The sequence below is a fragment of the Corvus hawaiiensis genome, chromosome 16 (genome assembly GCF_020740725.1).
Source record: "Corvus hawaiiensis isolate bCorHaw1 chromosome 16, bCorHaw1.pri.cur, whole genome shotgun sequence".
Lineage (NCBI taxonomy): Eukaryota > Metazoa > Chordata > Aves > Passeriformes > Corvidae > Corvus > Corvus hawaiiensis.
Window position 1 is genome coordinate 332,070 of NC_063228.1, and position 27,859 is coordinate 359,928.

Below are 27,859 nucleotides of genomic sequence, written 5' to 3' on the forward strand. Positions count from 1 at the left end.
CCAAGCAGCGCGCTGCCGCAAAGCCGGCCGTCGTAATGCCCCGCGCCCGCCTCCTTTAAAGCGGCGGCCTTGAGGCGGGCCCGGAGCGGGGTTAAAGCGCACAGAAACACCGCGGTAACTATCAGGGTTGAAGCCATGACATGAATGTGTAAAAGTATCTGCAGGGAGGGCTCAGAGCATAGACCAGGCTCTGCTCTCCGGGGCCCAGCAGTGGGAGCAGAGGAACGGGCAGGAACTGATGCCCAGGAAGTTCCACTGACCGCGAGGCAGAACTGCCCTGTGAGTGACCGAGCGCTGGGACAGATTGTCCAGAGAGGCTGCGAGACTGCCTCGCTGGAGATACTCCAGAGCCAGGGAGGTGGGACCAGGTTGACCCCTGTGGTCCCTTCCAAGCTGACCCCGTTCCGTGGTTCCGTGACAGCAGGGTGTTGGAGCAATGGAGGAATGCAGAGTATCAAGTATCAAGTTGATATATATCCCAGGAACAGACCACTACAAATCCTTATTTCCTTGACAACTAATTGTTCAAATAGATCCAAGCAGAAACGAATAGAGTATAAGGTTAAATAACAACTTGGTAGCACATGGTAGGATGAAATATAACCTCAAATTACTTAAGGTGATTGTAATGCTAAAAAAAAAAAAAATCCTTGTCTTAAGATAAAAATGACACGGCAAAACCCAAAACGTCAGTGTGTTATCAGCACCATTTGCCTTCGGAATCCAAAACACAGCACTGTACCAGCTACTGAGAAGAAATTAACTCTATCCCAGCTGAAACCAGGACAGTGACCAATCCCCTGTTTCTGTATCATTCTTTCTTTGTTACCATTTTCTATAAAAGACTGTGCTGGTTTCCTCAAAGGTGCACCACCTGTGTTAGATGCCTGACACCCTGTTCAGCAGAATGGTAACAAAATCGAGGATTTTGACTCAGTGTTGCTTGGCTCTTGTACACTGGATGAAAGAACAATGGGATAAGAAAAGGGGTCACCAGGAAATCCCGTGGAGTGGCCTGGCCACCCAGCAGGTACTTGAGCAGCTGTGGTCATGGCTCAAACATGTGTCAGGCAATAAGGAAATTACCAGGATGCTGAATTGGGCTCTTACAAGTAACAATTCTGAACATCCTGCACAGAATTTAAGGTTTCACTTAGAACTTAATTCACACACAAAAAAGTCTGGGTAGATTGTCAGGGACATGCACTTTTAAGTGTTTTTAGGAGCCTCTTGCCTTGAAGGCAGTTTACAGTCCAAGCCCAAGGACAGCAGTTAAATGTCAATACAGTTCAGAAATCTTCAGTTTGCTTATTTTAACGGACATGTCTGACCTCTCTGTACTCTGTACTTTCTGCCTTGGGCATCATTAGCTATTCCCCAAGTAAGATGTACACAGCTTGAAAATATAAAGCAATTACTGGCTAACAAAAAAAGAACAACCTTCTAAGAACCCACTGGATTAGGCATTAGTGTGTCCCCACCCCTGAGACAAAACACCTGAAGTCTGCTGGCCAAAGAAGCATAAAGAAAGCTATGGGCATCCACTCATCACTCACTGGGTCTGTTGATGTGGTGACACTGGCAACTCAATAGAGAAAACTGGGGTTCGCTCACTTTAGGATTGTATAACTTTCCACGTTGATATTTTTCCTCTTGAATCCTTGTGCTGCTAATAGTCCTTGTCTCAACAACCCTACCTTTAATTCTAATTTTCCTGTTCTTGCCTTTCTACAGTCATGGCTCTGTCTCACAGTTTAACAGGTCTCTTGGAAGGCTGGGCCAAAGTCATGCGGCCAATCCATGTCATCCAGGCTGGGCCCCTCAAGGAGAGAGGTTAGTGACAGCACAGGGTGGGGATCTGCTTTTTGCTGCCTCAGTATCTTTTGATCATAATTGTGGCATTAGCCTAAGCTGGAATTTACTTGCACCTTTGCCTAAGAGGCTGCAGCCAGCAGCAAGGAGAAACCCTGGTGAGAATGCTCAGAGCCACAGCCAGGCTTGCCAGGGTCACCAGGGGTGTCACTGCTGTGTGCCAAGGCTGAGGGAGCTGCTGTGTTCTGCTGTGCTTAATAAACCAGGTCTATCAGTGAGCATTTGGCAGTTTCATAAAAAATGTGTCAGTTCAAGATATCAGAAGGTTTTTAAAGTAGTGAGAATCTGTTTCTTGCTAAAGCAAGCATGTGCAAATCTGATTCTATATATACAGACTGCAGAGAATTATATAACATCTTTGAAGAGACAGAAAAAATGTTTTATTAATGCCAAATACTTGCTTTTCAACGATAGCAATATTTCCATATGACATTCTAACACGTTTGTCGCATCTTGCTATGGGTGTCAGTAATCCATTTGAAAAAAATAAAGCAGTTCAATAGTTTGTAATGACAATTGGTAAGCAGTTTCTGTTCCATCCATAGAGTGGGTGGTGTGATGAGTTATTTAATTCTCTAAGAAAAGCAAATATTTTTTCCCAACAGAAACTTATTGCCAAAAGATAAGGTATTACAACCTTACCAGAACTTACAGTGGATAAATTTTTGTCCGCTTAGCTTTTGTGGAAGAATCAGTGTGGCCTTCTCATTAAAATAACCAGCACATGAATCCTAGCACCACAAAGATCTGCCAGTTATTAATTATTAATCAGCAAACTAAAAATAAATGCATAAAATAATTTCTCCTCCTCTGCTAATTTTGAAATAGACAAGTGTTCTCGTTCTTCTTGCAAACAAGGCAGTCACAGTGATTACAGTAACCTTTTTCTAAGAATATTTATTGCTTGTGTACAGTAGTGCTTCCAGTAGTGCCTTTGAGCCCCTGGCATTTGTTAGGGTGCTGTTTCACTCTTTCAGAATTGGACAAGAGGCTAACAGCTTCCTCTGAAATCTCAGAATTTTTGCTGTGTTTTACAAGTATTTCAATATGAGAAATTTTAAAAATACTTGGGTGTACCTGTGACATGATCTGTGTAGTCATACTATCCTCAAAAATTTGCTTGAAATGTTGGAGTAAAACGTCCTTTGTCCCAAACTTGTGAGCGATGTATAATTTTTTTAATTACTGGGAACACGCTACAAGAGTATGTGGTTTGTTTTCTGCAACTTGTCCGATAATAAAAACATTCTTGAGTAATGACAGAACTGCAAATGCTATTAACCCAATTTTTAAAATACCTTATTTAGTTTTCTCTTCATAGTTGTATGATAGTTTGTCTCCATTTACTTCTGCTGAACATCTGACCTGAAAATATAGTTATTTTGCTGAATGCCTCACCAGAAAGTAGAACAGTTTTGCTCATCCTTTCAGTTAAAGTTATCGTAGTTATGGACAGATTCCTACTAGTGTAATATTTATGGAAAAGCATCCATTGTCTTAGTTACAGTCCCAGCCTTGTTCTACAAAGCCTTTGGGAGAGGCGTATTTCCAGTTTAGACAACTCTTTTCAGAATCAGACTGTGTGCTCCAGGCCTGGTGTTTCATCTCAGAGGTAAATGCAACTGGGACCGGGGCTCCTGCACGTGGGTGCCCATCAGCAGCCGTTTGGGAATCGCTGCCGGCTGGGAGGCGGTGACACATGGCCCTGCCTGTCCGGGCTGCTGTGATACACGTGTGGTAATTTGTGGTTTTGTTTTGGCTCCGGAAACAAATGCCAGGCACCACTAATGAGCGAGTGTTTGTGTACACGGTAGGCAGGAACACACCTGAGGCACTTGAGAAAGCCTCTGCATAGCTCGGTTCCCTTCCTATCGATCCTGCCTGCCAGGGCACGGCAAGGAATTTATGGGCTGCAGGGAGCTGCAGCTCTGCCCCATTGTCTGCGGGAGCTCGATTCCCCTGCGGATGCCAGCCGCTCGTTTTCTGGAATGATGACATCATGCTGAGATAGAGATGAGTGGAAGTGTCTAATATTTCATAGACTGCGACACAGAAACCTGTCCTTGGTTGGGAAAAGGGCACTTTGGTCTAGAGATGTTGGGCTGGCATTAAAAATAGTTACGGGCGCTGTCTCGCTGCTTGCTTTTGCAGCAGAGGTCTTTTGAATTAAGAAAATAGAATTAATGTAAAGTTTTTCCTCTTTTAGACCATTTTAAAGGCAATCACGCCTTTAAAATTACGGCACGTACTGGTTTACACCTTTAGCACCTCAGAAGATGGGGAGCCTTGTGCATGTGACTGTAGGTCATTGAACGTGGACGGAGGTGTTTTAGTGAGGCTGACGGTGGCCGGGAACAGGAGTGGGAACAGTGCCGGGGTCGGGGTCGGGGTCGGGGTCGGGAACGGCCGCGGCCGCCGCCCCCGGCGCCTTTTGAAAGTCACCAAAGTTTCCGACGCGCGTCCCGGCGGCGCTGATTGGCGGAGCGCCCCGCACCACGTGATCGGCAGCCAATGGGGCGGCGGCGCCGGCCGGGCCGGGAGCGGCGGTGCGGGCGCGGCGGGAGCGCGGTGAGAGCCCAGCGCGGCCCGGGGGAGCGGGACCCGGCACCGGGCACAGGGGACACGGGACCGGGCACAGGGGACCCGGCACCGGGCACAGGGGACACGGGACCCTGTCCGGCTGCGGCCTCGCGCGGACCTGAACCTCCTCCTGCTTCTGGAGCTGCTCGTGCGGGTGCTGGTGGGGCGGGGAGCGGAGCGTGGGAGCCGTGCCCACTGGTTTAGCTCCCGCTTCGTGCTTCGCATGGGAATGGGATCCGGGAGCGCTGCCTTGCTGACCCCTTGGCTTGCAGCTGGAACCACCAAGGTCAGGCGTTTCAGCGGGGAAAAGTGTGGAGTTTCCTTAGGAGTCACTAGAAAGTTGCGAGTGTCGGAGCTGGACTGGTTACTGGGAAGAGGAGGGTTTTGCTGAATTCAGCCTTTTGGTAGAGAAGCCCCGGAGAAGCTGATAACTCTTTTCAGTGCTGGCTGTGGGATTTTGTAGTAATCCTGACGCTCCCGTGACCTCTCCCTTTTCTTTCTCTTTTGTGGCGATTTTCTTTTGTATTGCTTAAACAAAACAGACCCATGTATTACAGGAAGACCCTTTCAAGGGGAATATTTTAAGCAAATCTAATTTTCATATGACGGGAAAACTACTTTTCAGGAACAAAGAGGTGGTTTGTTTTGGTTTACATTTAGGAAAAAAATGTCTAATTGGTGCTTCATCATCTCTGTCATGGATTATTCAGTAGTATTTGTGGTACTGTTTTACTTTTTTATTACAATATGAATTTCTTTGACTTGGACCATTAGGCATTGCTACAAAGGTAGGCTAGCATTGTTCACCAAGCTAAATGTTCTTTTGTGAAGAAAAAAGTTCAGTATCAGGGTTGTTTTGAGTCTTTTGTTCTAGGACTGAAACAATCTAAATTGAGGCCCTCATGAGTTTGGGTGAACTCAGACTCTGATTTCCAAATTGAAGTTCCTTCAGTAATTTTTTGTGTGGCTTTTCTTGATACTTGTTTTTTTCCTTAGGAATTTTGCAATTCTGCTCTCACTGGTATGAAATTGTTTCCCGCAATAGTTATCCTGTGGTGTTCTCATTGCAAAATTCCAGGCCCCACCCATGATCACTTCCACTTCCTGCATGATGTGGTTTGTAATGCCTGTGACCAGCGTTTGTGCTGCCTGCACGCAGGAAGTCTGGCCAGATGTCTCTTCTGGCTTCATGAGTGCGGAAACAAGCAAGATGCAGCCGGTGTGTGCCTGTTACATACTGATTTCTCTCCTTGTTTTTTCTACCTTTCCCAGTGTATAACAAAGCATTTCTAAAACCTCCTTCACCCCCCTTGCTCTCCCCACTTTTGTGGTGAGCCCAGACAATGAGGAGTTCCTAATTAATTTCTCTTCAGGCATTTTGCATATTGTCTCCAAGTTGTTAAAAATCATGGGGAGATGGCAGCAGGGGAAAACCAGTCGTAGCTCTACCCTTTCTACAGGCAGTTTAACAAGATATACGTGGTTTTTGTTTTTATTCTTCTTAGACTAATTTCAGAAAAGAAGTTTAGAAAAGCTTTAATACCTTGTCTCAAACTTGGATTTTTTCTTTTCAGTTTAAGTTTGTATTTTTCATCTTTGATTAGTTAGAAATTCCCTGTGAGCTAAGATGTAGTGCAGGGAAGGAAACTAATAGGTCTTCCTTTTATGTTGCAGCAAAAAAAGTGCCTGTGGCACTGGACAGTAGCCACATCTCTGGAGTAAGTACAGGTCCACAGTCCTTCCATGTATTTGCAGTTGAACAATTAATTTTAAATTATAAGTACTATGTAGTAATGGTAACCTTGAAGCAGAGCGAGCTCTTAATGGATGATATCCTCAGTGGGTCCATAATCTCACATTCCCAAGGACATACCTGGAAGTGAAGGAACAGCACCTTTGTGCTGCTGTGAACATTCGCAGGGTTCTCTGAAAGTCTTACGGATCGTATGGATCAGTTAAGGAAAGTTCTCTATGCGGCCCTACAATCTTAAAAAATGCCACTTATTATAGTCTTTTAATTCTTCCAAAGTGCAGTAGAAAAACACAAGAGCTAGATAGGATCATATTCAAAATTTTGGGGCTGGTGGAAGCTGTCTTTTGGTTACAGAGGGTGGTTTGAAAGCTTTTCAGAGCAAGATGTCTTGCAGGTCATCTTTATCTTTCCTGAATTATTTTTGTTGACTGTCTAAACACAGATATTGGATTTATTATAATGCTTGTGTCAGAAAAAAATCCTTTTTCGATTTTTTTCTTCACAAGTGTGATGCACAGATTGGTGTGTGTGTAAACACTGCCTGGAGCAGGACGTGCTTATTAACATCAAAGACACTTTCAGCTCACTTAAAAATAACAGAGTAGATGTGACGTAAAGTATCCTAGGTCAAGGATGTTAATTCTGCTTGGTCATGATTTTCTTCTTAATGGGCAAGAATACTATTTGGAAAATCACTCCTCCTTACTCACACTCCTTTTCCTCTCTTTTTTTGCCCGATGCATACTTCAGCCTTGAGACTTTCTGCTGGAAATGTGTCAGTACATTATACAATGCCTTTATTTTTTAGAAGGAACACTTCTAGCTTTGTCTAATGAACATTTTGTGTCAAACTCAATTATAAAAACTAAGACTTAGTAACTTTTCTCCTCACCTTTTAAATAACAGTGTAATTTCTGTACGTGTGTAGCTGATACTGTGCACTGAGGTATGCGGGCACAGCCCCACTTAGCTGTGACGCTGCTTACTCCTTGCTCAATAATCTGACAATTACTTGGGCTGTGAAAAGGATTTGGGGTTTGTGGCATTGCTTGGGTATGTAAGAATTTGGCTTCAGATTGCCAGAGTACTTTTGAGTGCTTTTGTCTGTAGTAGAGGTAAGAATACTTGAGTTTGTCTCAGTAGACTTATGAAATAGGTGGCTGTTAATCAATCATATTTGCATCAGATTATTTTTTGGAGAGGAAAAGCTCAACACAGGTTAAAGATATTTTCTTCCATAGAGTTCAATAGATGTGCAGTGTATGCACATTTTCTTTAGCTGAGACATGCTGCTCAGAGGGTCTACTCCTGCATTTTATGAGTATCATAAATAAGAGTGGAAGACAGGGCTGACATCTAAATGATCTTTGAAGGCTTCAGCTGTCCCTTCTTTGTTCGTCAGAATTACCTCTAGGCAATATTTTGCTCAGCAGAACTGGAGTTGAAACTTGGTAAAACTGTGTTTCTTCAGTCATTAGATTTCAGTGATACTGTTTTCTGACAACTGCCACTGTCATGAATTGTTCAATTCCATCTCTATTTGCTCTTCTTGATCTTCTTCGGTTTCTGTTAAGTTGGTAATGTCTGAGTGGAATCTTTGCCTCACCCAGGGCTGGACATGGGCAGATTATGCAGAACACCAGGTTTGATGTTTCTCTATTGTCAAGACTAACTCATATGAAATATTTGGTACTGAGTGGTTAATAGAGTGTGTCATACACATCACAGGGCATTTATTTAATTGTAGTGTTTAGATACTTAAGTCCTCAAGTGGGAGTGACCAACTTAAGGTTCTTGGTTCCCTTGTGGCTCTTTCATGTGTCATTCCCATTTGGGACTATGTCCTGTGACCGGGTTTGTGCTGGCACAGGGGCAGCTGGATGGTCTGGATTGCTGCAATCTTATCTGCATACCTAACCCAGCCAGTGGTATCCTGCTAAAACCTCTGGGGAGCTTTTACCCTCCCTTCTCCCATGACTCTCTGAGGTATCCAGATATATTGTAGCCATACACAGATTTTGATATTTCAGATTTGAAGTTGGGTAGCTTTGTCTGTGTTGACCTAGGAAGAAATTTTTCTCATGTCTGGCAGTTATGTTCATAAAAAGCTTACGTGTTCCTGGAAATGTTAACTCAGGAAATCAGTATCTTGAGTACTTAATCTGTTGTCTCTTTGAAGTTTCTCTTTAATTTCATGGTAAGTGTCTTTAGGGTTGTTGAATTGCAGTGTGTTTGGAGCTGAAGTTGTGGCTGAGATGTCTTCTTTCCCTTGTGTTCTCTGTGCATTGGCACAGCTGCAGCTCAGGTTTGGGGTTTTGTGTAATCAGAGGTGCTGAAGGTGCTCACAGCTGGGAAGGTGGTGTAAGCCTGCAGCATCTTTGGAAGAACTGGGTCAAAGTGACTTAGCAGGAATTCTTTCGCATTTATGGTCTGTCAAGGCTGGTCTTTAGTTTGGTCTCCAGGCGAGCAGCGACTGTGTGGGAGGATGGGTGTTCTGCTCTGCAGCAAGGAGGACTGAGGCTGCTCACTGCCTTAGTTCTTATGCTTGACCCTTTAATTTTTCAGGGGGGAATATGAAACAGGAGTTTTAGACTTTGAGGACTCACTATGGAAGACTCAGAAGGACGACACTTCAGCTCAGTGGAAGAAGAAACCAGATACTGGAAGGAGCTGGCTATGAAGTACAAGCAGTGGTAAGGCAGTGACTTCATTCCTCCAAGTTGTTGGATAAGGTGCATAACACTGCATGCAAAGACACAGACCCTTCATTGCTGCTTGTTTAGCTTGCTAGAGGATTGTTTCAATAGAATTGTTCAAGAGTATAAAACACTTCCTTTCATCTTTCTCTCTGTTTCTCACTTTTTATTGCTAATCAATAATGTCTTTGTTTGTATTTCCAAATAAATAATAGAATTGAATAATGGAATAAATGTGTGATGGCAATGGACAATTGACAAACTAAAAAGATGCCACAGATCCTCAACACCTATAGTGTGAAGACAGACTCGGGGGTTTTTCTGTTTATTTGAATGTTTTTATCTATGCTATGGGGTGACTTCCCATGCGTGGCAGAGAAACATTTGCATATGGTTCTCTCTTCCTATTGAATACATATGTTGGAGAAGGGCATACAGCCTTCTACGTTCAAGAGCAGTGTTTTTTTTACCTTGAGTGTACAAGAGATGTTTTTTGCTTTGCTCACTATGGTGAACTCTGTTGCTGGAATTTCTCTCTAGTGCTGAGAATACGCAGGAGGAATTGCGTGAATTCCAAGAAGGGAGCCGAGAGTATGAAGCCGAACTGGAGACTCAGCTGCAACAAACAGAGTCCAGGAACAGAGACCTTCTGTCAGAAAACAACCATCTGCGGATGGAGCTGGAGTCAGTGAAGGTAAGAGCTGGTGATGCTCCTTATGTGCACGTCCTCAGCGCAGAGGTGAACGGGACAGGTGTTTGCAGACTCTGTTTGCCCTGTGGTGTCACACTCAGCATTACAAGGAAGTTGAGCAGAGGACTGCAGAAAGGAGAGTCTTGAAAAATAAAGAAATGCCAACCTGTTGTCTACTTTGAGGATTCTGTGTTCCTTGGTAGTGTTCCTGGACCCCTGTTCACAGGTTGTGGCTGTGTGTCAGCATAGATTTCAGATGGGAGAAAATTGTCTACAGTAGAGTGGAGACTTAAGTGTGAACACAAGAGAGCTGCTGTTCTATTCCTTTTTGCATCTATTTAGTGCTGTTGTTCATAGCTTTCTTGTTGTCTGCATCATGCAGTCACAGATAATGCTGCGGAACAATCAAAAGCACAAACACTGCAGCTGTGTTTTTGCATTATGTAAGGAAATGCAGTTTTAAACCCTTTTTACATAGTTGTGTATTTATTATCTGACATTTCAGATCAGCTGGGAAGCAGCAGCTGGTGGGTAACACATAGAATTGAGAGTCATAAAACAGTTTCAGTCCTGGTTTTGTTATTGAATCTATCTGTCCTTAGGGAAAAATGAGTTATCCTCTTTGCACATGGTTTGCATTCTGTGAAACTAAGCACCAGCAGAAAGGCATTAACTTCCAGAATTATAAAATATAAAGGATATGAACTTACTGAGATGGAGTTTCTTAACACAGTGGCTTTAGAAACAGTGAAGCTATATAGAGTATGAAGAGTGATGAGTGCCTCATTTCAGTCTCATCAAAGATGCTACTAGTCCCCTGTGCTGACTGACAAGTTTAGGAAATACTGGTAAGTTCTCTTAAGTTTGGAAAAAAATTGTTGCTGAAATTGGTGTCACTTTTTAAAGTTTTATTTTAGGCCTTTTGCTTACAGATGAGTTACAGTCACCCAAGAAATACTACACCATGTTTTGTAGGGCTAGGTCAATCTCTGTGGAAGCAGAGATGAATATAATTACACTTCTTCTACTCAATTGGATGCAATAATGAGCTAATGGGAGTGTAGGTATTTAAGTGATTAATCACCAGATAATCCAGGTTTGCAATGCCTTTTGTTTAAACTGTTGTCCAAATTACTGTCTTAAGGAAGTACTCTTCTGTTCCAGGTAGATGTCCTGTCCCTCTAGCACCAATTTAGCCATTCCCTCCACTTCCTGCTTTTTGATAGCAAGACCTCCAAGACTTGTTTAATTGTATTTATGTTCATTAATCCTTGTTGTTCTTGTTGTAGCACCTTAGAAATATTAAATGTTGTGCATGGTGTATTGGTCTGCTGTTCCATGTAGCCACATAAACCTATGGAAGCTGATGGGTTTGGGGAGAAGACAAAAGTTTGACAAAGATAAAACCCATAGCTCATTTAATTGAGGAGTGTGTAGACTATTTTCTTTCTCTAGCTGGGATGAGAGGAAGGGACAGTGAACCAGCCAAAACAGTGAAGAATGAAAATAGCGGGAGGCGATACAGAGCCTCAAAAAGTGGAAGGTAGCCATATTTTAGAAAATCTGAAATCATTCTTGACAGTAGATAACTCTCGTAATATATATTCTGCTTGAAATAAACCATTCAACAATTGGCTATTCATGCAGCCTGAAAACTGCAGTAACAGCCTGCAGTGAAGGAACAGAGCCACCATTGAGGGCCAGATCAGCTGATAGTTTATTACAATTGGCTAAAAACAAAGACTCAGATCTTGCATTTCTGGTCTTTTATCTGAATCAATTCAAGAGCAAAGCATTAATCTCATGAAGCTATTGAGCAGCAGTGGTATCTGAGCCCACCAGGGGTTGGGATCTGCATCTAGGTCAACACCAGTGAACTTTGCCAGGCCCACACAGCTTGTGGCTCTGAGCTTACCAGCCTAGTGTGTGTGTTTGCTGCCCCTCCAAAATCAGAGCTCACACTACCTAAAAACTGATGGGAATAGTGCTTTGGAGGGTTAGTTTAGAGAGTCCTGAGAAACTAGTAGAAAGTAATCTGCCTCTTGGAGCTTAGAGGCTCTTAACTGTGTTTCAGAGATTTGGAATTACAGCAGTGTCACCACACTGCAATCAAATAAGGATTTCTTAGTTCAGGATGGATATCTCTTTCCCTCCTCCTTGTCTATGCACTTCGTGTGCTAAAATAGCTGTTTTCACATTCACACTAGATTACTTGCCATGGTTTTCAAATTCCAGTGCATGGATTTGTTTCCAGTGACTTCAAGTGTTTTGTACTTGAATTCTGTCTGGAGAGCACTTCAGGAATGCTGCTTACACAGCAATCTTGGAGTTTCTAAAAAATGTCTGGCATGTTGAAGTGGTCTGGTAGCAAGGTGGTTGAGTATAAAGCACTGTAATAGTGTGCTGTGAAGCTTTCCCTGTCACATGCTGTGGAACTAACTCCACATTTAGTGGTAGTGCAGGAGAGAGAGATCTGATGTGGAAGCTAAGTCTTCCTCCCTGCCTGTGCCTTTCTTAAATGTATGCTTGTATACATGGTGTAGAGGGAGAGAGAGTTTGGTTTAGGTTCACATCCAAAGTATAATTGTGCCTGAAATGTTCTGTGATCTAGAATTCTGAACCTGCTGTGGGCTAATAAAACCACATGAGCAATGCAGGATCTTGCTGATTCCACAGCAGTATGTAACAGTGTCACAGTGTCACAGTTGGGTTTTTGGTGTTTTTGTTTTTTTTTTTTTTTTTTAAATCTTGTTACTTTGGTCCTAAATACTGCCTGACTTCATACTAGGTTTGAAAATAAGTGGCTTCTCTTGTGTCCTGCTTTGTGTATTGCTAAGAAACTGTGCTGAGTCAGGCTGTCTGGGAGAGGCAAGGAATTGCCCTGTGCTGTGAGTGTTGGGAGCTGTTCCCCAGCACTTTTGTTTGATAAGGAGTGACAGGAAGAGCTCTTGTCTGCTGGCAGCCCAGAATTATGTGAGCAATAGAATTTGTTGGCATTTTACTGTATGTAAAGTGATGTTTCTCAGAAAACTTCAGAGCATCTGTCTCTGCCTTTCAAGGGGCTCAGACAATGCTGCAGAAAGAGAACATCTGTTGCTAAGTACCTGATGTGCTATTTGATTTGCCTTTGAGTAGGAAAAGATCGAAATGCAGCATTCAGAAGGATACAGGCAAATCTCTGCACTGGAAGATGACTTGGCACAGACAAGAGCTATTAAAGAGCAGCTTCAGAAATATATTCGAGAACTCGAGCAAGAAAACGATGACTTGGAAAGAGCAAAAAGGTGATCTCCTTTTTGTGAGGTTTTTTTTCCACCTTTATTCTGTCCTGCGAGTGTGGTGTCACTGAGCTGTTTGTAATACTGTACTCGTTAGCACTGCCATTCTGAGCTATCACTTGTGTGATGATAGTGTTGAAGAGATTGGTTGCAGATGGGCCATGTGATAGATTTTTTTTTTTACCTCTTCCACTCCCCTGACTGTACTCTTTCATATCTTACAAGCTAAATTAAAAAATAATAATCAAACAAAGTAAACCAAACAAAAATGCAACAGTATCCATTTTCTTGTGGGAGAGAGAGTCCTCGATGTGCTTGAGCGATTTGGTAGTGACACCTAATGCACTCTTTTTCAGAGCCACTATAATGTCTCTGGAGGATTTTGAACAGCGTTTAAACCAGGCTATTGAAAGAAATGCTTTTCTGGAGAGTGAGCTGGATGAGAAGGAAAACCTTCTGGAGTCTGTGCAGCGCCTGAAAGATGAAGCCAGAGGTTAGACAGAAGTTATTTGTATCTTTTCCTTTCTCTCCCGCCGCCTTGTAGCTGTTCAGTCCTGTCCATATGCCTTAGAGCTGGGCTTTTAAGTTTGCTTCTTTAAAACCTGCTATCTGAAATGTAGAAACAAGTAAGGAAACTTAAGACTGTTCTGCCCCATTCCTTGAACTCGTGACCTTGTTCCAGAGCACTCACAGAAACAAAAGTCTGTTCCGACCTTCTCCTTATCAGGGCTTTAGGGAGTTGAGAGGAGCCAGTCCAGCTGGGGCACATGCTGGTGTGGCTTCCTGTAACCCATGAAGGTCAGCTTTAGTACACATTAACCTTGTTGTTTCCTGGCCTGTGGAAAGTGGAGTCAGCGAAGCACTCATGGGGACGTAAAACAGGAAGGCTGTGACTGACTTCTGGTTGCCTTGTAATGCACTGGCTTTTTGCTATCTGTAAGTAAGGCTGGGTGAGAAGAGAGAGACCCTGGAGCTGGATGAGCTTCTATTTTCAGGTCTTGTATTCTGTGCCCTTGAATGATATCCATAAGCTACAGCCAGGCTGTGGGACAGAAGTGATCTGTCCCTTGGCTAGATAATGATGTGGCTTCCACCTGGCCTCAGCTCAAGTTTCCTTCATGTGGGAACCAGGATAGGAGAAGGTACAATGGGTAGGATCTCAGCCTTGCAGGAAGCCAGAATGTAGCCAAGGTGTGTGCCAAATTGCCAAACCTCAGACTTGATGTGCCTCTGCTTACCAGCCTGTAACATTTGGAAAGGAGTTAATTCCTGTCTGAAGAGGAGCCTCATGAAAGGGTTTGAAAATGAAAGCCAGATAATAGCAACTGAACTAACACTACTAAAACATCTTCAGCCACAATCCTAGAAAGGCCTTTAGTTATCTGGATTTTGAAGATATGCCTGGAATAATCTTCTACAAGGATAAGTGACTTTAGCTCACCTCCATAAGGAGAAGAATCTTTTGAGCAAAAGATTACCTCCTGTTTTTATCTTGGTGGCTACATACTCCCAACACTTGCTTTGTGTTGCTTCCTTCACAGATCTACGACAAGAGCTTGCAGTGCAGCAGAAACAGGAGAAACCCAAAACACCGATGAGAACTCCCCTGGAAGCAGAAAGAACAGACACTGCAGTTCAGGCCTCCTTATCTGTGCCCTCAACACCGGCAATGCGTCGGACACCCATCAGCATACCCACCCCTGGGACATTTAGGAGAGGTGACTGGCAGGGAACCGGCTCAGAAATACTATTTGATGCTCTTGTTTTTGCTGTAGTTTGCTCCCTTCTTTTAATTCCTCATTTAGCCACAGAGTTGAGTGCATAGTGTAGTGTAAATACACCTAAATCCAATCACCATGGCTTCTGTATTCATAGACTGGGATTTTTTTGACGTTATTCATAGTCTGTTCATTTCCAACTGACTTGAACAGTCTGGTAATAATGAGGGATAAGATGAGCTGTTGGGATTTTACTATTAGTTCACAATTGTCCCAGAGATGTTGGTCTAATTTAGGGGAAAGGTTTTAAAAACCTGTGTGATCTTTAACTGTGTTCCTTGAATCATCTTCTCTAAGAGAGTTGGGTGAATTTTTTTTTCCTCTTTTCTTTTCTTGAGTAACATATCCTTCTTTAATCTGCCCTGCAGGTCTTGAGGACAGTTATGGTGCAACCCCTCTCACACCAGCTGCAAGAATATCTGCACTTAATATTGTGGGAGACTTGCTGCGAAAAGTGGGGGTGAGTGATTACCTGCCAGGCAATGCTCTTGGAAACCTGGAGCTGTTGGAAGCTGCAGCCAGCACCACTTGTGCTGCTGTTCAGGGGAAACAGACTGGAAAGAGTCTCTTGGCTCCAGGTTAGCTAAGCGTTGCCTTGGGACTGGTTTGGACTTCAAATGTTTCTGACCAACCCCCAAATAAAATGGACCGTGCTTATTTTTCTAAGTTCTAATCCAGATCAGGGTAAGATCTACCTCTGTGAATTTCTGGAAGTGCATGTGCAGAAAAAATAAGTTAGCATGAGTAAATTGAGAAGGGATCTGTTCCAGTGAAAGGCAGAGAAGTTAGCAGGCTGGTGCCTGCTGTCCAGAACGCTTCTGGTGAAGTTTGCCTTAAGAGTCCAGTAGTCTTTTGAGCAAGGCCTAATGTCCTGCTAAGCTGTAGTTTGATATTTAAGGTAGTGCTGATGCTGGGAAAGTTATCCCATTACTTGTGTTTCATTCCTTATGCCTCAGTGGTGTGTTGTTACAAGCATTTGTATGACTCTTTGATGGGCTGAGCTGCACAACTGATACAGCCAAAAAGTAACTCAATAAAGATGATCTAGAATGGGAGCATGTGATGGAGCACAGAATATATGTGGCTCATTTCCTCTGGTGTACCATGGTAATACATGTCTAGGGAAGCAAATAGCTCAAATGAACATTTAATAATCTAAAAACTGATGCCTGTAAGAAAGATGTAAAAATGTCCCTGAGGAAAGTGAAGATTTTGTGTTCCTGCTGGTGAAGAGCATCAGCTCCCTAGAGAAACAGAGATTCAGCTTTAGAGAGATGACTGTCTTCATCTCTTCACAAATTTAGAACTCATGTGGCACTGGGGTCTAGCAGGTTCCTCTACTGGATAACTCGCTCTTAAAGAAAGAAAAAAAAAACCCAAACCCACATACTTAGTGCCATTTTGGTATGCCACAGTGCCATCTTCTGAAAGAGAAGGGTTCTGACACTTCCCTCATCTATTACTTCAGGCTTTGGAGTCCAAGCTTGCATCTTGCCGAAACTTTGTGTATGACCAGTCTCCGAACAGGCCTTCAGTGTCCATGTACATGAACAGAGATGTCCTTGAAACGCGCCTGAGTCCTCATCAGCCTCTGTGTGATACAGGGTGAGTGCTGGGCTCTGCTGGTGTCTTGGTGACAGCTGTTGGTGTTGGAATTTAGAGACTGGTATTTAAATATTTAAGTCTTAGTTTTGGTAGGGACAGATTTATTTTCAAAGTATGAGAAATTATTCAGGATTATGATTTGAATGTTTCAGGTCAGTTTAAAATTTGGAATCAGTAGCTGCTGAAATTGGAAGACTAGCTGAAATCAAGTTTTGAATACCTCAAATTTGAAGCAAGTGCAAGATGTGTTTTATTATAAATCAGTGTTTAAATGGGACAAAGTACAACAGTTCTTGCTTATTGGTTCAATTTGTTTTATGCTTTTTGTTCTTGTACAAATGATGTCTCAGGAATGTTACAGCATGTAGGGAGACTTCCCTTATCATAGTTAAGATTCTCACTTATGGGAGAACTGGAAAAAAGGTGGATAGTAGGTCCACTCAGAATGCTTTATAGTTGCTAAGAGGTGTTTTTAAGTAGCAGCTGACAGGAAGTTGCTTTACTCAACTTAAAATTTCTCTGAATGTTTGAACTGGTTGCCTTTTTTTAATCAAATGAAGAAAAATCAGCAAGGTTATTGCAAATTGCAATAACTGCCAATCCTGTACTGCACATTCTTTAGGTTCTGTATAAATTAAGTGCCTATAGTACACTTTGTTTCAGACTTAATTATTTAGCCAGACCCTTGTGCTGTGAGTTCTGGTTTGTCCTGTAATCCAGTGCCTAGTGGTGGTGTTTAGAAGAAATGTTCCACTCTGTACTTGCTCTCCTAGCTTGAGGAGAAACCTCATGAAAGCTCCTGCAAGAAAGCCTCAGGGGCCATACATTTACATATTCATGCAGCTGATTATCTACTGCTGCAATGCTAAACTGAAATTCCAACACCTGTAAAAGATAGTGTTCATTACTCAAAGGGAAGTGGAGCCCTGTGTTACACTGGAAACTCAGCCCAGTTAAGGAATAGGCTCATGTAGTGCTCAGAGTGCTGTTTTTTCATCTGCTGGTTTCTCAGCTGAGTAGTGTGCTGTAGAAGAGAGCAGTTATTCTGAGCATGGTTACACAGAGTGAGAAGTGCACTGACTTGTATTTTTATTTGCAGGTTGGTGAAACGTCTGGAGTTTGGAACACGGCATTCAAACATTCCAGGACCCATGAGCCATCCCTCACAAAGTGTTGTCAAGATGCTGCTATGAAAAGCCTGGCTGGCTTTGGGAAAGGAGAAGAAATGTGTATTTCAAACTTTAGTTTTAAAGAGAGTATCAGTGAGCAAGCAGACAGCAGTGTCAGGGTAGGTGAGAGCTGAACAAGAAGTCTCAGTTGGCAGTGGCTTCCAGTGTGGCCGGTGGGCAGGCTGTGTGGGTGACAAAGTGTGACAAAGCAATGCTGACTGGCAGTGCAGGACTGGGAATTGCTTCCTGTACCAGCTGCTGTAAATAGCTCCTTGAAGGTCACTTCTTTTGACACTGCCAAAGCCATTGTCCTTCTGCCTACAACATAGCAATATTCCCTGTCCTCAGGCTTTGGCTTTTCATGTTAATTCACCACCAGTTCTGGCTGAAATTCTGCTTTCTACCATGGGTATTGTGTGCTGCAGTCACACAAATTAAAGGAGTGTTTTTATGTGGAGAAAGGTGTATTTCTGCAGGGAAGCTGCTCAGCTCCTTGTGGGATGTTTGCTGACCAGAATGTAGCAGCACAAAAGCAGTGCCAAGATGTTTCTGTAAGCAGTGATTTGTTATTTGGGACAGGTCATGTTTAAAGTTGAGACATGTCTAGTGCTTAGAGTGCATAGGAGATCCTAGAGCTAACAGCATGTAGACATCTTCCCCCTCCCCCCCCCCCCCCCCCCCCCACCATAGTGGGGGCCAGACCTGATTAAGTTTCTAGTTCTGACATCTTGATAGATGGGTTTTACTGCTTTACAAACCTCCCTTCACTAAGGTGCCTTGGGTGTTAGTGGTTTTTTTCACGTTTTATTTTTCTATATGAATGTATCAGCTATTACTAATTTAGAAATGCTTTTCTAACCTGGAAACCCCTTTATTCTAGAGGAGTGTATATGAGTAGAGAATGATTTTAAAATAATTTTTCCCTCTGTAAAATATTACTGCATTTGTTTTTTAAATGGAGTCGATTCATTCCCAGTGTTAATGTATTTTATGGAAGGCTGTACTTGGAAAACTAATTGTGACTAAACAATTTTTTTTTTTCTTTTGTGGCAGGGGATGTGGAGAGCTTACTTGACAAAAGAATACATAGATGGGTTTGATGTTTTTTTGGCAGTTTTTTGGGTTTTTTTAAGAAAGTGCTGTGAAAACAGCCACTGATACATCTGTTTCTCTAGAATATGAAAACCACAGATAATTTCCATTTTTCAGTCCACCTATGAAGTTGGTTTAACTGGGGAGCAGAATAAAGCTTATTTTGAATGCGCACTCTTGATACATTTTGAGTTTTTTTGCAAGTTGAGGTTTATACATGTTCAGTTTGCTGATTCTGCGCCAAGCACTGGTGATTAAGATCATTTAATATGAAGTCTGACTTGCTTGTCTCCTTGTTCCCACACATGCAGGCTCACAAACTGCATTAACAGCCAGCTCTTGAGCATCTTTACAGAGCTGGGCTCTGTGCCTAATCAAGCAATGATCAAGTCTTATCCGATAACTCCTAACCCCCCTCTGCTCAGCTTGTCATCTTAATTGCTCTAAATGGATTCTTCCTTTACTCTTTCATGAGCAGAGAGAATTCTCTGGGCTCTGATTCTGCTGGCTAAATGGTGCCTAGTCTGAATCCCCAGTTCGTGATCTCTGCACTTGTGAAACAATGCTTAGATTTAGAAGATGATTGCTTCAGCTGTCAAGGTGGATGTTTGTGCATGATTTGCTCTCCCTGTGGTCACACTGCTTAAGGTTCACTTGCTGTTCAATCAAAGGCATCGGGTAAGCTCTCTGCACTGGATTTAGAGAGATTTTACATCCTGCTTTGCTGTACACGGCTCCCTACTGCCCCAGTGTGACCACAGAGCTGCTGCTGTCTGAAAGTGCTTGAGCTGCATGGGTTTGTTGTAGGTCCTGTTAGCTCCCAGGAGTAGGTTGTGGTCTTGCTGGAGTGCTCCAAAAATAAAAAGTAACTGCATGCTGAGCCCTTAGTGCAGAATGGCTTGGCTTGGATCCCTGCATTCAGTGTGGGCTGCTGTTTCTGATGGTTTCAGCCTGCTCTTGAGGCTTTGGTTGGAAATACTTCTGCACATAACAGATGTCGAAGGGTGGGTTCATTGCCCACAGACAGACACGTAGGGCCCTGGCTGCTTTCCAGCTCCTGCTCCAGAGTGCTGCAAGTCTCCTGCAGGTCCTGTGTCTGTCAGCCCTTGGATGCATCCCAGGGCACCTCAGTCAGCACCGTGTGTTCCTGAGGGAATCAAACCTGTCCTGTGTACTTACTCCGTTTTACTTCCAGGTCAGTGTATAGACTTTTTTGTATTTCAACAAAAGCACTGCTTTGGAGAAAATCAGGGGTTTGTTCTAATGATTACAGATCAACTTTTGTAAGAAGTATTTCGGTTTTAGATAAGCTCTTCTGCATCCCCCCTTCCCTTCAAGTGACACCTGTACACAAGAATAGTGGAGTCATTTTTATAGCCTTTTATTAGTGTGTAAGCACATCCATGGTGCATATAAAACTGTAACAGTTGACTTAATTTGAACAAATGATATTTTTCAGTAAGTGATTAAAAAGGCACTTCCACCTTGTGAATTGTGCATCAGGGGTGTAGTAACCAGGAGAAAACCCTATATTAATTGAATACTCAAAACAAAATGAAAGTTTAAGAAAAGATTAACTGATCAATGCCTTTTTTTTTCCTGCAACAATCTCATGAATCCTCTGTAGACTATAGTTCACTGGCATTTAAATGATTTGAGCTACTAGAACTCACTTTCTGCAAGATTCTCAAAGTGAATTACTCTGTTAAAAGTCTCCACCTTTTCAAATACACTTCACGGTAAGATAAGTTTTGGAGTACTTTTAGTGTCAATCTATACATTGGAGACAAGGCAGTTGTGCTTTTATTTGTCAGAGGAGTAGGTGTATGTGACCTTGACACTAAGAGTAGACTTACACAGTGCTAAATATCGTCCTCCCTCCCTCCCCTTGCTGCAGTGCAATTTTTTAAGCGTGTTTATTCACTGGCTTTTGTTCCATTGAAATCTCCATCTCTTGCATCCATTTCATCATCACCTCCATCTGTTGCATTCTCAATTACTCTTCTGCCTCCAGATCTACGGGGTGGGGCAAAAGAGGCTGGCTCATTTCCCCTCCTGCAGTAAGAGGGGAAAAAATAGAAAAAAAAAAAAAAAAAGCAGGTGTTAGGTCATTTGGAATCCTCACAAATAAGCAGAGTTTTGTAACAGGAACTGTGTGGCTGATGATTCTAAATGCAGAAAAGCCAAGAGCTGTGGGCCTCTAATATCACTTTCTGCATGTCATAGTAATTTGTGAACAGGCTGAGACTCCCAATTGCTCGGAAATGTGATAGGTTTCCTGTTCTTGTGCTTGTGTCCTTGTCCTCCTCTAAATAGTCTCATCAGCCCCAAATCACCCCCACTCTTCCCTTCATTTCACTGGTTTCCCCTATGGGAACTGCAACTGATGGTAGTTGAAAGGAGTGGAAGCCACAGCAGAGGAGTGTCCCTCCTTGTCCCTCTGGAGGAGCAAGGAGAGAGAGCAATTTGTATGGAATTTCTGCCCACCAGTTCCTGAAGGCCTGTGAGCCCTGGGCCTGAGGTAGTGCTGTGGATGTCAGCAGGCGTCTCTGAGCCCACAGTTCCTCTTTGCACAGGCTGCATTGGTCAGAGCACCACAGGTGCTGTGACAGGTATGACATCCAGGTTCTGAGTAACTCCAATCTCTTTCCCAACAGAGAGGAAACAGTCATTGCTTTGGAACTGCTGTAACCCAGGGACTGATGCTTAGCAGTGCAAGCGTCTTATAGGAAATGCTTTTCCCACTTTACCCCCTTTTCCTCACCCATCTCCCTCCCATCCCCACATACTTCATAGGCATATCCCAAGGCAGGGACACTTTGGTCCTCAAGGGTAATTTTTGGGGAGGTGTGAGCAAGTGAGACAGAAGATGGGTTTGTCCCATGGCCTCCATTGCTAATGTGCTACAAAGCATTTCAGTTTTGTGACACGGCCTCTCACTTGCCCCTCATTAAGCAAACCTTTGTAAAGGCTTGAGAACAGAGACATAAGCAATAAAATAAATGCATGATCACTGGATATTGTGCCAAAAATACTAATTTGATGTTAAATATATCCGAGACTGCACTTTCGGGTACAGCAATCATGCATAAATATTTAAAGGCTTGTCTTGTCCTTGCAAAAGACTAAGCCGGTGCCCTTTCGGAAGCAGCTATTTAAGTCTGAAGTTCAATCTTCCATATGAGGGAAGAGGGTAGGAGCGTTGGCTGGACTAACTTAGTTCAGAGGCACGAATATGCATTTCCAAGATGGAAATGTGACATGTAGTCTGTTTTCCATAATTCTGCCCTTAAACTTCAGTGTAAGCAGGCAATTAGCTGGCTAATAAAGCTTCATGTAAGATCACTGATAGTTAACCATGGTTGTTCTGGTGCTGATGGCACATATTGAATGCAGGGCTGTGTAATTTCTACCCTGGTGTGTGCTTGGCAGGGTGTAACAGCAGGGTCTGCTATGTTATGGCAGCAGGTATTTGTTATTATTATTTAGCAAGAAAGTTCTAAGTAGGCTAATAAATTTGTTAATTCTTGTTAATAAAGGAAGAGCTCTCCACCCCCTTGGACTTGTGCTGTCTGGACTCGGTTACTCATGAGTCATTTGTGCTGCAGTAATTCACTGAAGTGCTGTAAGAGAACATGGGACTGGGGAGAATAACAGCAAGAGTCTCACCAAATTGTGCACTACAATTTTGGCTACAAAGTGAACTCCTTATCACCCACTAACTTACTTATTAACAAACTGTTGCAGTATGCATAAACTTACCAGTTCTTTAAACTGGTATTGGCCCTGCGGATAAACACTTTTTGTTTATATCTGTTCCTCTTAAACAAATTTATGCATTTGGTAATATTCATGTGGTCATCGGCATTCGTATCTTTAGAATAAAGTGTGTATCTGGGACAAGCCTTCAGCATTAGTTTTTGCTTAGCACCTCTGTATATAATCTGCCTTTGAACAAGTGTTACTGGAGTAGTGCTTGAGTAACAGTCTGACTGGAAATACTGGGCTGACTAAAAGGCACATGCAAGGACAAGACATCATCTTTAAATATTTGTGTATTGACAGCAAAATCCCGCCTATGTAAAACAGAATATATACAAATATTACAAGGCAATAGCTCTTTAATTTTTGCAGTGCAGGTATTATTCCTATCTCCAGAGAATGTGCTAATAAGTATAACAATGCTGTGCTAGGTTACAGTGTCAGCTTTCATTTCTGTGTCCGTGCTCTGTGTTTTAATAACAGTAAACAAGCAATGTAATGTCTGTAAAATAGCTCTAAAAGCCTCAGTAATAACTCTTTGTAAGCAATACAGGTACAGAGTGCTATGTAATGAAAGGCATTCTTTTGTCTGTGATTTTGTGGTGTGTGATAAATCACATGCAAGTAAGGCTTCCCAAATCTCAGGTGAATTAGATGGGCTCTTACCTTAGGTCAGCATTACAGTAGGCACAGGAAATACTGTGAAATTCTAATGACATGCTGTGACACTCAATATTCATTAGTCCTTTTAATCAATTTTACTAATCAATGGTGTATTTTATTTGAAAAAAATTTACTCTTCGTGGCAGTGCACAAAGATGATGGGCAAAAAAATAATTCATGCAGAAAAGTCAGAGTATTTAATTAGGTACTCTGTTGGTAGAGCTTGTGAGAATGCAATGTTGGTAAGTCTACGTCAGTACGTAACCTACTTGTCAGAAAGATGTATCACTGATGAACAGCTGATGGTAGCTAGATTATTGTAATATTTGTCTTTTTTGATAAAACAGATTAATGCCAAGATATCCAAGCCTTCACAGTTTGCAGAAACCTCACATAATTTTAACCAGGACCAAAGAAAATGGAAATTTGTGCAATACAAGCTAGCTGCAAAGTTGAAGGCATGGTACCTGCTTAGTCATGCGAAGGTTCCTGTGTCCCTCTGAAACAGAGATAAAGAGTCCTGGGCAGTTATACTAGGCACATGGTCATGGTCAGAGGTAGGTAATTACTTTTAAATAATTAAACAAATTAAACATTACATTTAGATAAAACAAAAATGAGCCTTATGGTGTTCTATGTAAAAGGGCTGGACACAGCCACTGCTTCATAAAGCAGCCAGGAGCATGTACTACCCAAGATAATGGAAAAGGCTGCCACATCCATAACTCTTGACTTTGAAGGGAATCCACATCCAGTAACACTGAAGCATGTTACTGGTAAACATCCTGGCAAACTACTTTGAGAACACAACTAGACAGGTGCTTTTTTTTGTGTCTGACATACTGTTGTTCTTAGGCAGAAGGCGAAATGTTATGGTATAGTGATGCAGATAGAGCAATTTCTTTATAACTCAAGTCAGCCTCTTTATTTCAGTGAGCTCATGTTTTCAAACCCAGGAGTGCAGAACTCAGAGATATAGCTGACTGATGACAGCTTTATCTTTTTCCACACAGTTTTAAAAAGAAAATGCAAAGGGGTGTTTTAATCTTTTCCTTGGACTGATGACACTGAATCCCATAGTGGTGAAGTCCAAAGAGGCTTTGGAATAAGAATAATGTAATGTGCTTTTCCTTTTACTGCCTGTGATGTCCAAGACTGTTCACAGTCCTTATGTGTGAGTTGTGCATGTGTGAAAGTGTGAAAAGCACAAGCATTTCTACCCTTTCGTGACTGCTTCTGTACAAATAGATACAGCCATTATATAAGGGGTGTTTTCCAAAGCAACAAAGCCTAATTCTGTTCCAATTTAAGCCAAAAGGATTTTGATTAGAGAAGAGTAAGGCCTGTGCCATGTTATCACAGTTCATCTCAGCTGAAATCCTGAGGCTGCTGCAGTCTATGAAATGCACTTCACTCCTGACTTCGGCCTTTTGTTCTGAGTGCCAAGTGAACACAAGGAGCGAGTAACTTTGCAGCATTATCAGTGTCTGTTCTTTACCTGACAGATTTTTTTCCCACTTTTGTAGTTCAGTTCTAAATTTCAAGGCTGTCAGTGAGTGGGAAGGGCTATCCCAAACAAGGGGACTCTACCTGAGCTTGCTCTTTAGTGCTGCAACCTCACGGCCCAGGGCTTCGTTGCTCTCAGTAGCTTCATCCAGCTCCCTCTGCAGCTTCCTGCGGTTTGCGTTGATGCGCTGGGACTCCTCCTCAGCCTCCTCCAGCTGCCTCTTCAGCTGCTTGAGCCGAGTGTTGCCCTTCTCAGCCTAAAGGGAAATTTTAGAGTAATGCTTTCATTTAAAACAGATCTAATAGCTTTACATTCCTCATTTTAATTTCTTGCTTCTACTGAGAGTTGTACTGAAACATGACCCAAATCAAAGTTTGGAAGCTTACAGCCTGAAAACAACTTTGCTTTGTGGGACTTTATTTTGCTGATAGCTACTGTATTCAGACATAACCTTGTTGTTTCTTTTGCTGCACAGTCCTACCTCTGCAGATGGATATGCATTAGATAGAGCTAAAATTTTAATATAAAATGTGTTCAGGATCTCTATTCATATGGCACCAAGGGTGTTGTGGACAGTGCTGTATATTGCAGTGCAGTCAGACTGTTGCAGCTGGCTGATTGACAAGGACTTGTGCTTTGGCACTTGGTATAGCATGAAAGAATTATGTTGTCCCATCTTTTAGTAATGGACTGTATAGCTCTCCCAGCATATAATCCAAACATAGAGTCTGCTTTCTAGAAGGGCATTTGCTTGAGGCAGAACATGGAATTCTCCTTTCTTAGAGCAAAACCTGAAAACTCCTGTGCCCTTGACCGAGACCCTTGTTGACACAGTCTGTACCTGATCTTTGTACTGCTCTGCTTGCTTCCTCTCGTCCTCCACCTGCAGCAGTGCATCCTTCAGCTTCTTGTCCTTCTGGCGCAGTGTCTTGGCTGCTGCCTGCTTCTCTCTGCAATGACAGTGCAGTGTCTGGTGATGTGGAAGCTCTGTACTCTACACCTGCCTCGGGCTTGTGGCTCATGAAACTGGCACCAAGGACCCATTTGTTAAAGGTCTTACTGAATTTAACAGGTGAATTCTAAGAAAAACTTAAAGGCCCTGTTCTTCTGATGAAAACAAAACCAAATATATGTCTCTGCTGTATGCTAGAGGTGCTCCAGGAGATGTGTTCTGAAACACAAGGTTATTTCCGCAAAGAATAATCCAACAAGTGGCACAATGTGTTCTGGCAATTAACCTGGCAGAGTCATATGGCAGTTACTCTAAAATAGGGGAGCAGATCCTTGCCTTTGGTACCAGTAGAACTTTTCAGCAATAAAATGGGTCTTAATCAGAAACTGTAGCAACTCCAGTTAAATGTCATATATCTCAGAAACGTTAAGTGGGAATGAGACTTTACTGAGTCTTAGTGGCTTTGAAAGCCTGAAGACAGAAATCCTGCTTGCCTTTGTTTATTTTTCTCTCTCATTAACTGGAACAATAAATGGAGAGCTGTGCCCTCTGGGAGCCCAGTACCTGGCTTCCTGTTCCAATTGCTCTTCGAGAGAAGCAATTTTGGCCTCCAGAGCAGCAATTGTAGCTTTGAATTTGTTCTTCACAGCTCCCTCCATCTCCTGCAGCTTACTCTTTAGCTCTTTGTTCTGCCTCTCCAGTTGCTGCCGAGCATTTTCGTTCTTCTGTGCAGTTGAGCGCTCTGTTGCCAGCTCATTGTTCAGCTGCTCTGCCTGCAAGGTGGGAAGGGATGCTGTCAGAAGTGTTGCATGCTTGCAGAAGTGTTGCATGCTTTCAGAGAAATGACAGGTGGCAATTTGGGATGGCAATTCTCCAGATATTCAGAACCACAAGTAGCTTTTTCTGGAATACGAACAGAAAGTGCTGTGTGCTGGAATGAGCTCTACCTGCTGTACCGCTTTCCTCATGCGGTCACCCATTGCCTCTATGTTGCTTTGCTCCTCTTCCAGCTCTTCCTCCAGTTGGGCAATTCTTGCCTCCAGGCGCCGTTTCTCATCCTGAAGGCTTGTCCTGGAAGTTTAAATTTAAAAGGTGAGTAGTTATGGCTCTGACCATATCTTATGAATGCATTATGAACTGCCAAAAATTCAGAAAGGGAACTAGATATTTCAGTGAAAGTAGTCATATGTATGCATGTTGTGTTGTCGAGACCAGATGGCTTGGCAGCATTAGTAGCATGTTCAGAGCCTTGTGTGTAATTTGATGTATTCCTACCTTCCAGAGGCAGCGCTTGCAAGTTCCTCTGCCATCTCTTCTTTCTCCTGGTCTGCTTGTTTGCGAGCTCTTTCTGCAGCAGCCAGGTCCTATAAAAATGGAAAAAGCAGCATAGTAAAGAAATGAGTAAATGGTGAAATGGTTATAGCATGATTCAGAGGACTGTAAACTTTCTAAAGCCGGTATGAGATGGCTTGTCTTGTTAACAGAATAAATTCTTGTCATATCATAAATCTTGGGAAGTACAATGAAATACACTTTATCCAGCCTGTCAGCTGGTTTCTGTTTTATTTGTTTTAGTCACAAGATTGCCATTTAATACAGGTAGGAATAATAGCACTAAGCCCTGAAGAATTTATTGCTATTGAAAACAATTTGTGGTGGATCAAACAGTTCATTTCCCTTTAAGGCCGGTGTTCTGTACCTTCTTCCAAGGTGATTTTTTTCAGTTCAATCTGACTATGCTCAGATGGAGATCCAACAGCTTTAGTGGAGTGCATGGAGCACATGGAACTTGTTACAAATTCAGTCCCTAAGAGCTGTTAGATTACTTCACTGCAGTTTGTTTTGCTACTGAAGGTCATATATAGTCTCCTTTCTGCTGTAGGTTTCCCACTTTACCTCCTGAAGCTGCATGAGTTCTGCTTCCAGGCTCTTTGCTTTCTTCTCATTTTCTCTGGCTGTAGCAAATATTTCTTCTCTGGCAGCCCGTGCATCATCCAGCTCTCGTTGGTAGTCCTTCATCTGAGCCTTGTTGAAAGGAATAACAAATTTGTTATAATTTCAGTAGGAAGAAATGTGGATGGAACAGAACACGTACACATTTACATAGTCATAATGCTGCTTAAGTTGTATTTTCTGCAGAGATCAGGTAGCACATGTTGGAAAGATCTGAAATGCTGTTCCAAGGAGGGCAATGCTTCCACTTGAACACTGCGTCTTTTGTAATGCCTGTTGTCCATATTTCCTCTGGATATTTGAGTGCATGTACAATCTTAATCTTTCTGATTAAGAAAATTTTTGTTGTTTAGTTGTTAACATGTGACACAAAGGTTGATAGGGAGATTTAAAGTATAAACAGGAACATGCTAATTCAGAGAAAACCTGATTTCTGAACAGTCTTTTATGCTCTTGAGTAAAGTGTTAGAATCTGGATTGAAGCCCTGTAATAGATTTTATCTTATAA

General features: G+C 42.5%; 2 protein-coding genes across 7 annotated transcripts in view; one reads left to right on the top strand and one right to left on the bottom strand.

Annotated features, from left to right (window-relative positions):
• Positions 1-101: 101 nt before the first annotated feature.
• On the top strand, positions 102-18,688 carry NDE1 (nudE neurodevelopment protein 1). 3 transcript variants are annotated; one of them, XM_048321084.1, is made up of 10 exons: positions 102-279; positions 1,735-1,833; positions 8,771-8,898; positions 9,442-9,595; positions 12,728-12,876; positions 13,227-13,363; positions 14,412-14,588; positions 15,017-15,108; positions 16,117-16,253; positions 17,353-18,688. In XM_048321084.1, the coding sequence occupies exons 3-10, from the start codon at positions 8,813-8,815 to the stop codon at positions 17,444-17,446; spliced, it is 1,026 nt and encodes a 341-aa protein (XP_048177041.1). In that variant the 5' UTR covers positions 102-279; positions 1,735-1,833; positions 8,771-8,812; the 3' UTR covers positions 17,447-18,688. The 3 variants fall into 3 exon arrangements, with proteins under 3 accessions (XP_048177041.1, XP_048177042.1, XP_048177038.1); XM_048321085.1 differs by lacking the exons at positions 102-279; positions 1,735-1,833 and adding an exon at positions 4,360-4,440; XM_048321081.1 differs by lacking the exons at positions 102-279; positions 1,735-1,833 and adding an exon at positions 4,448-4,738.
• Positions 18,689-19,879: 1,191 nt separating this feature from the next.
• Positions 19,880-27,859, bottom strand: part of MYH11 (myosin heavy chain 11) — a 55,658-nt gene continuing 47,678 nt past the window's right edge. For 2 of the 4 annotated variants that reach the window (XM_048321078.1, XM_048321077.1), the window contains 7 exons: positions 27,295-27,423; positions 26,674-26,762; positions 26,346-26,469; positions 25,963-26,171; positions 25,288-25,396; positions 24,530-24,702; positions 19,880-20,569 (listed from right to left, as the gene is read on the bottom strand). In XM_048321078.1, coding sequence (XP_048177035.1) covers positions 20,431-20,569; positions 24,530-24,702; positions 25,288-25,396; positions 25,963-26,171; positions 26,346-26,469; positions 26,674-26,762; positions 27,295-27,423 — 972 coding nt within the window. In that variant the 3' untranslated portion in view covers positions 19,880-20,430. Of the gene's footprint in view, positions 20,570-23,406; positions 23,439-24,529; positions 24,703-25,287; positions 25,397-25,962; positions 26,172-26,345; positions 26,470-26,673; positions 26,763-27,294; positions 27,424-27,859 lie in introns of all 4 variants that reach the window. The other 2 variants (XM_048321080.1, XM_048321079.1) reach the window with 2 other exon arrangements.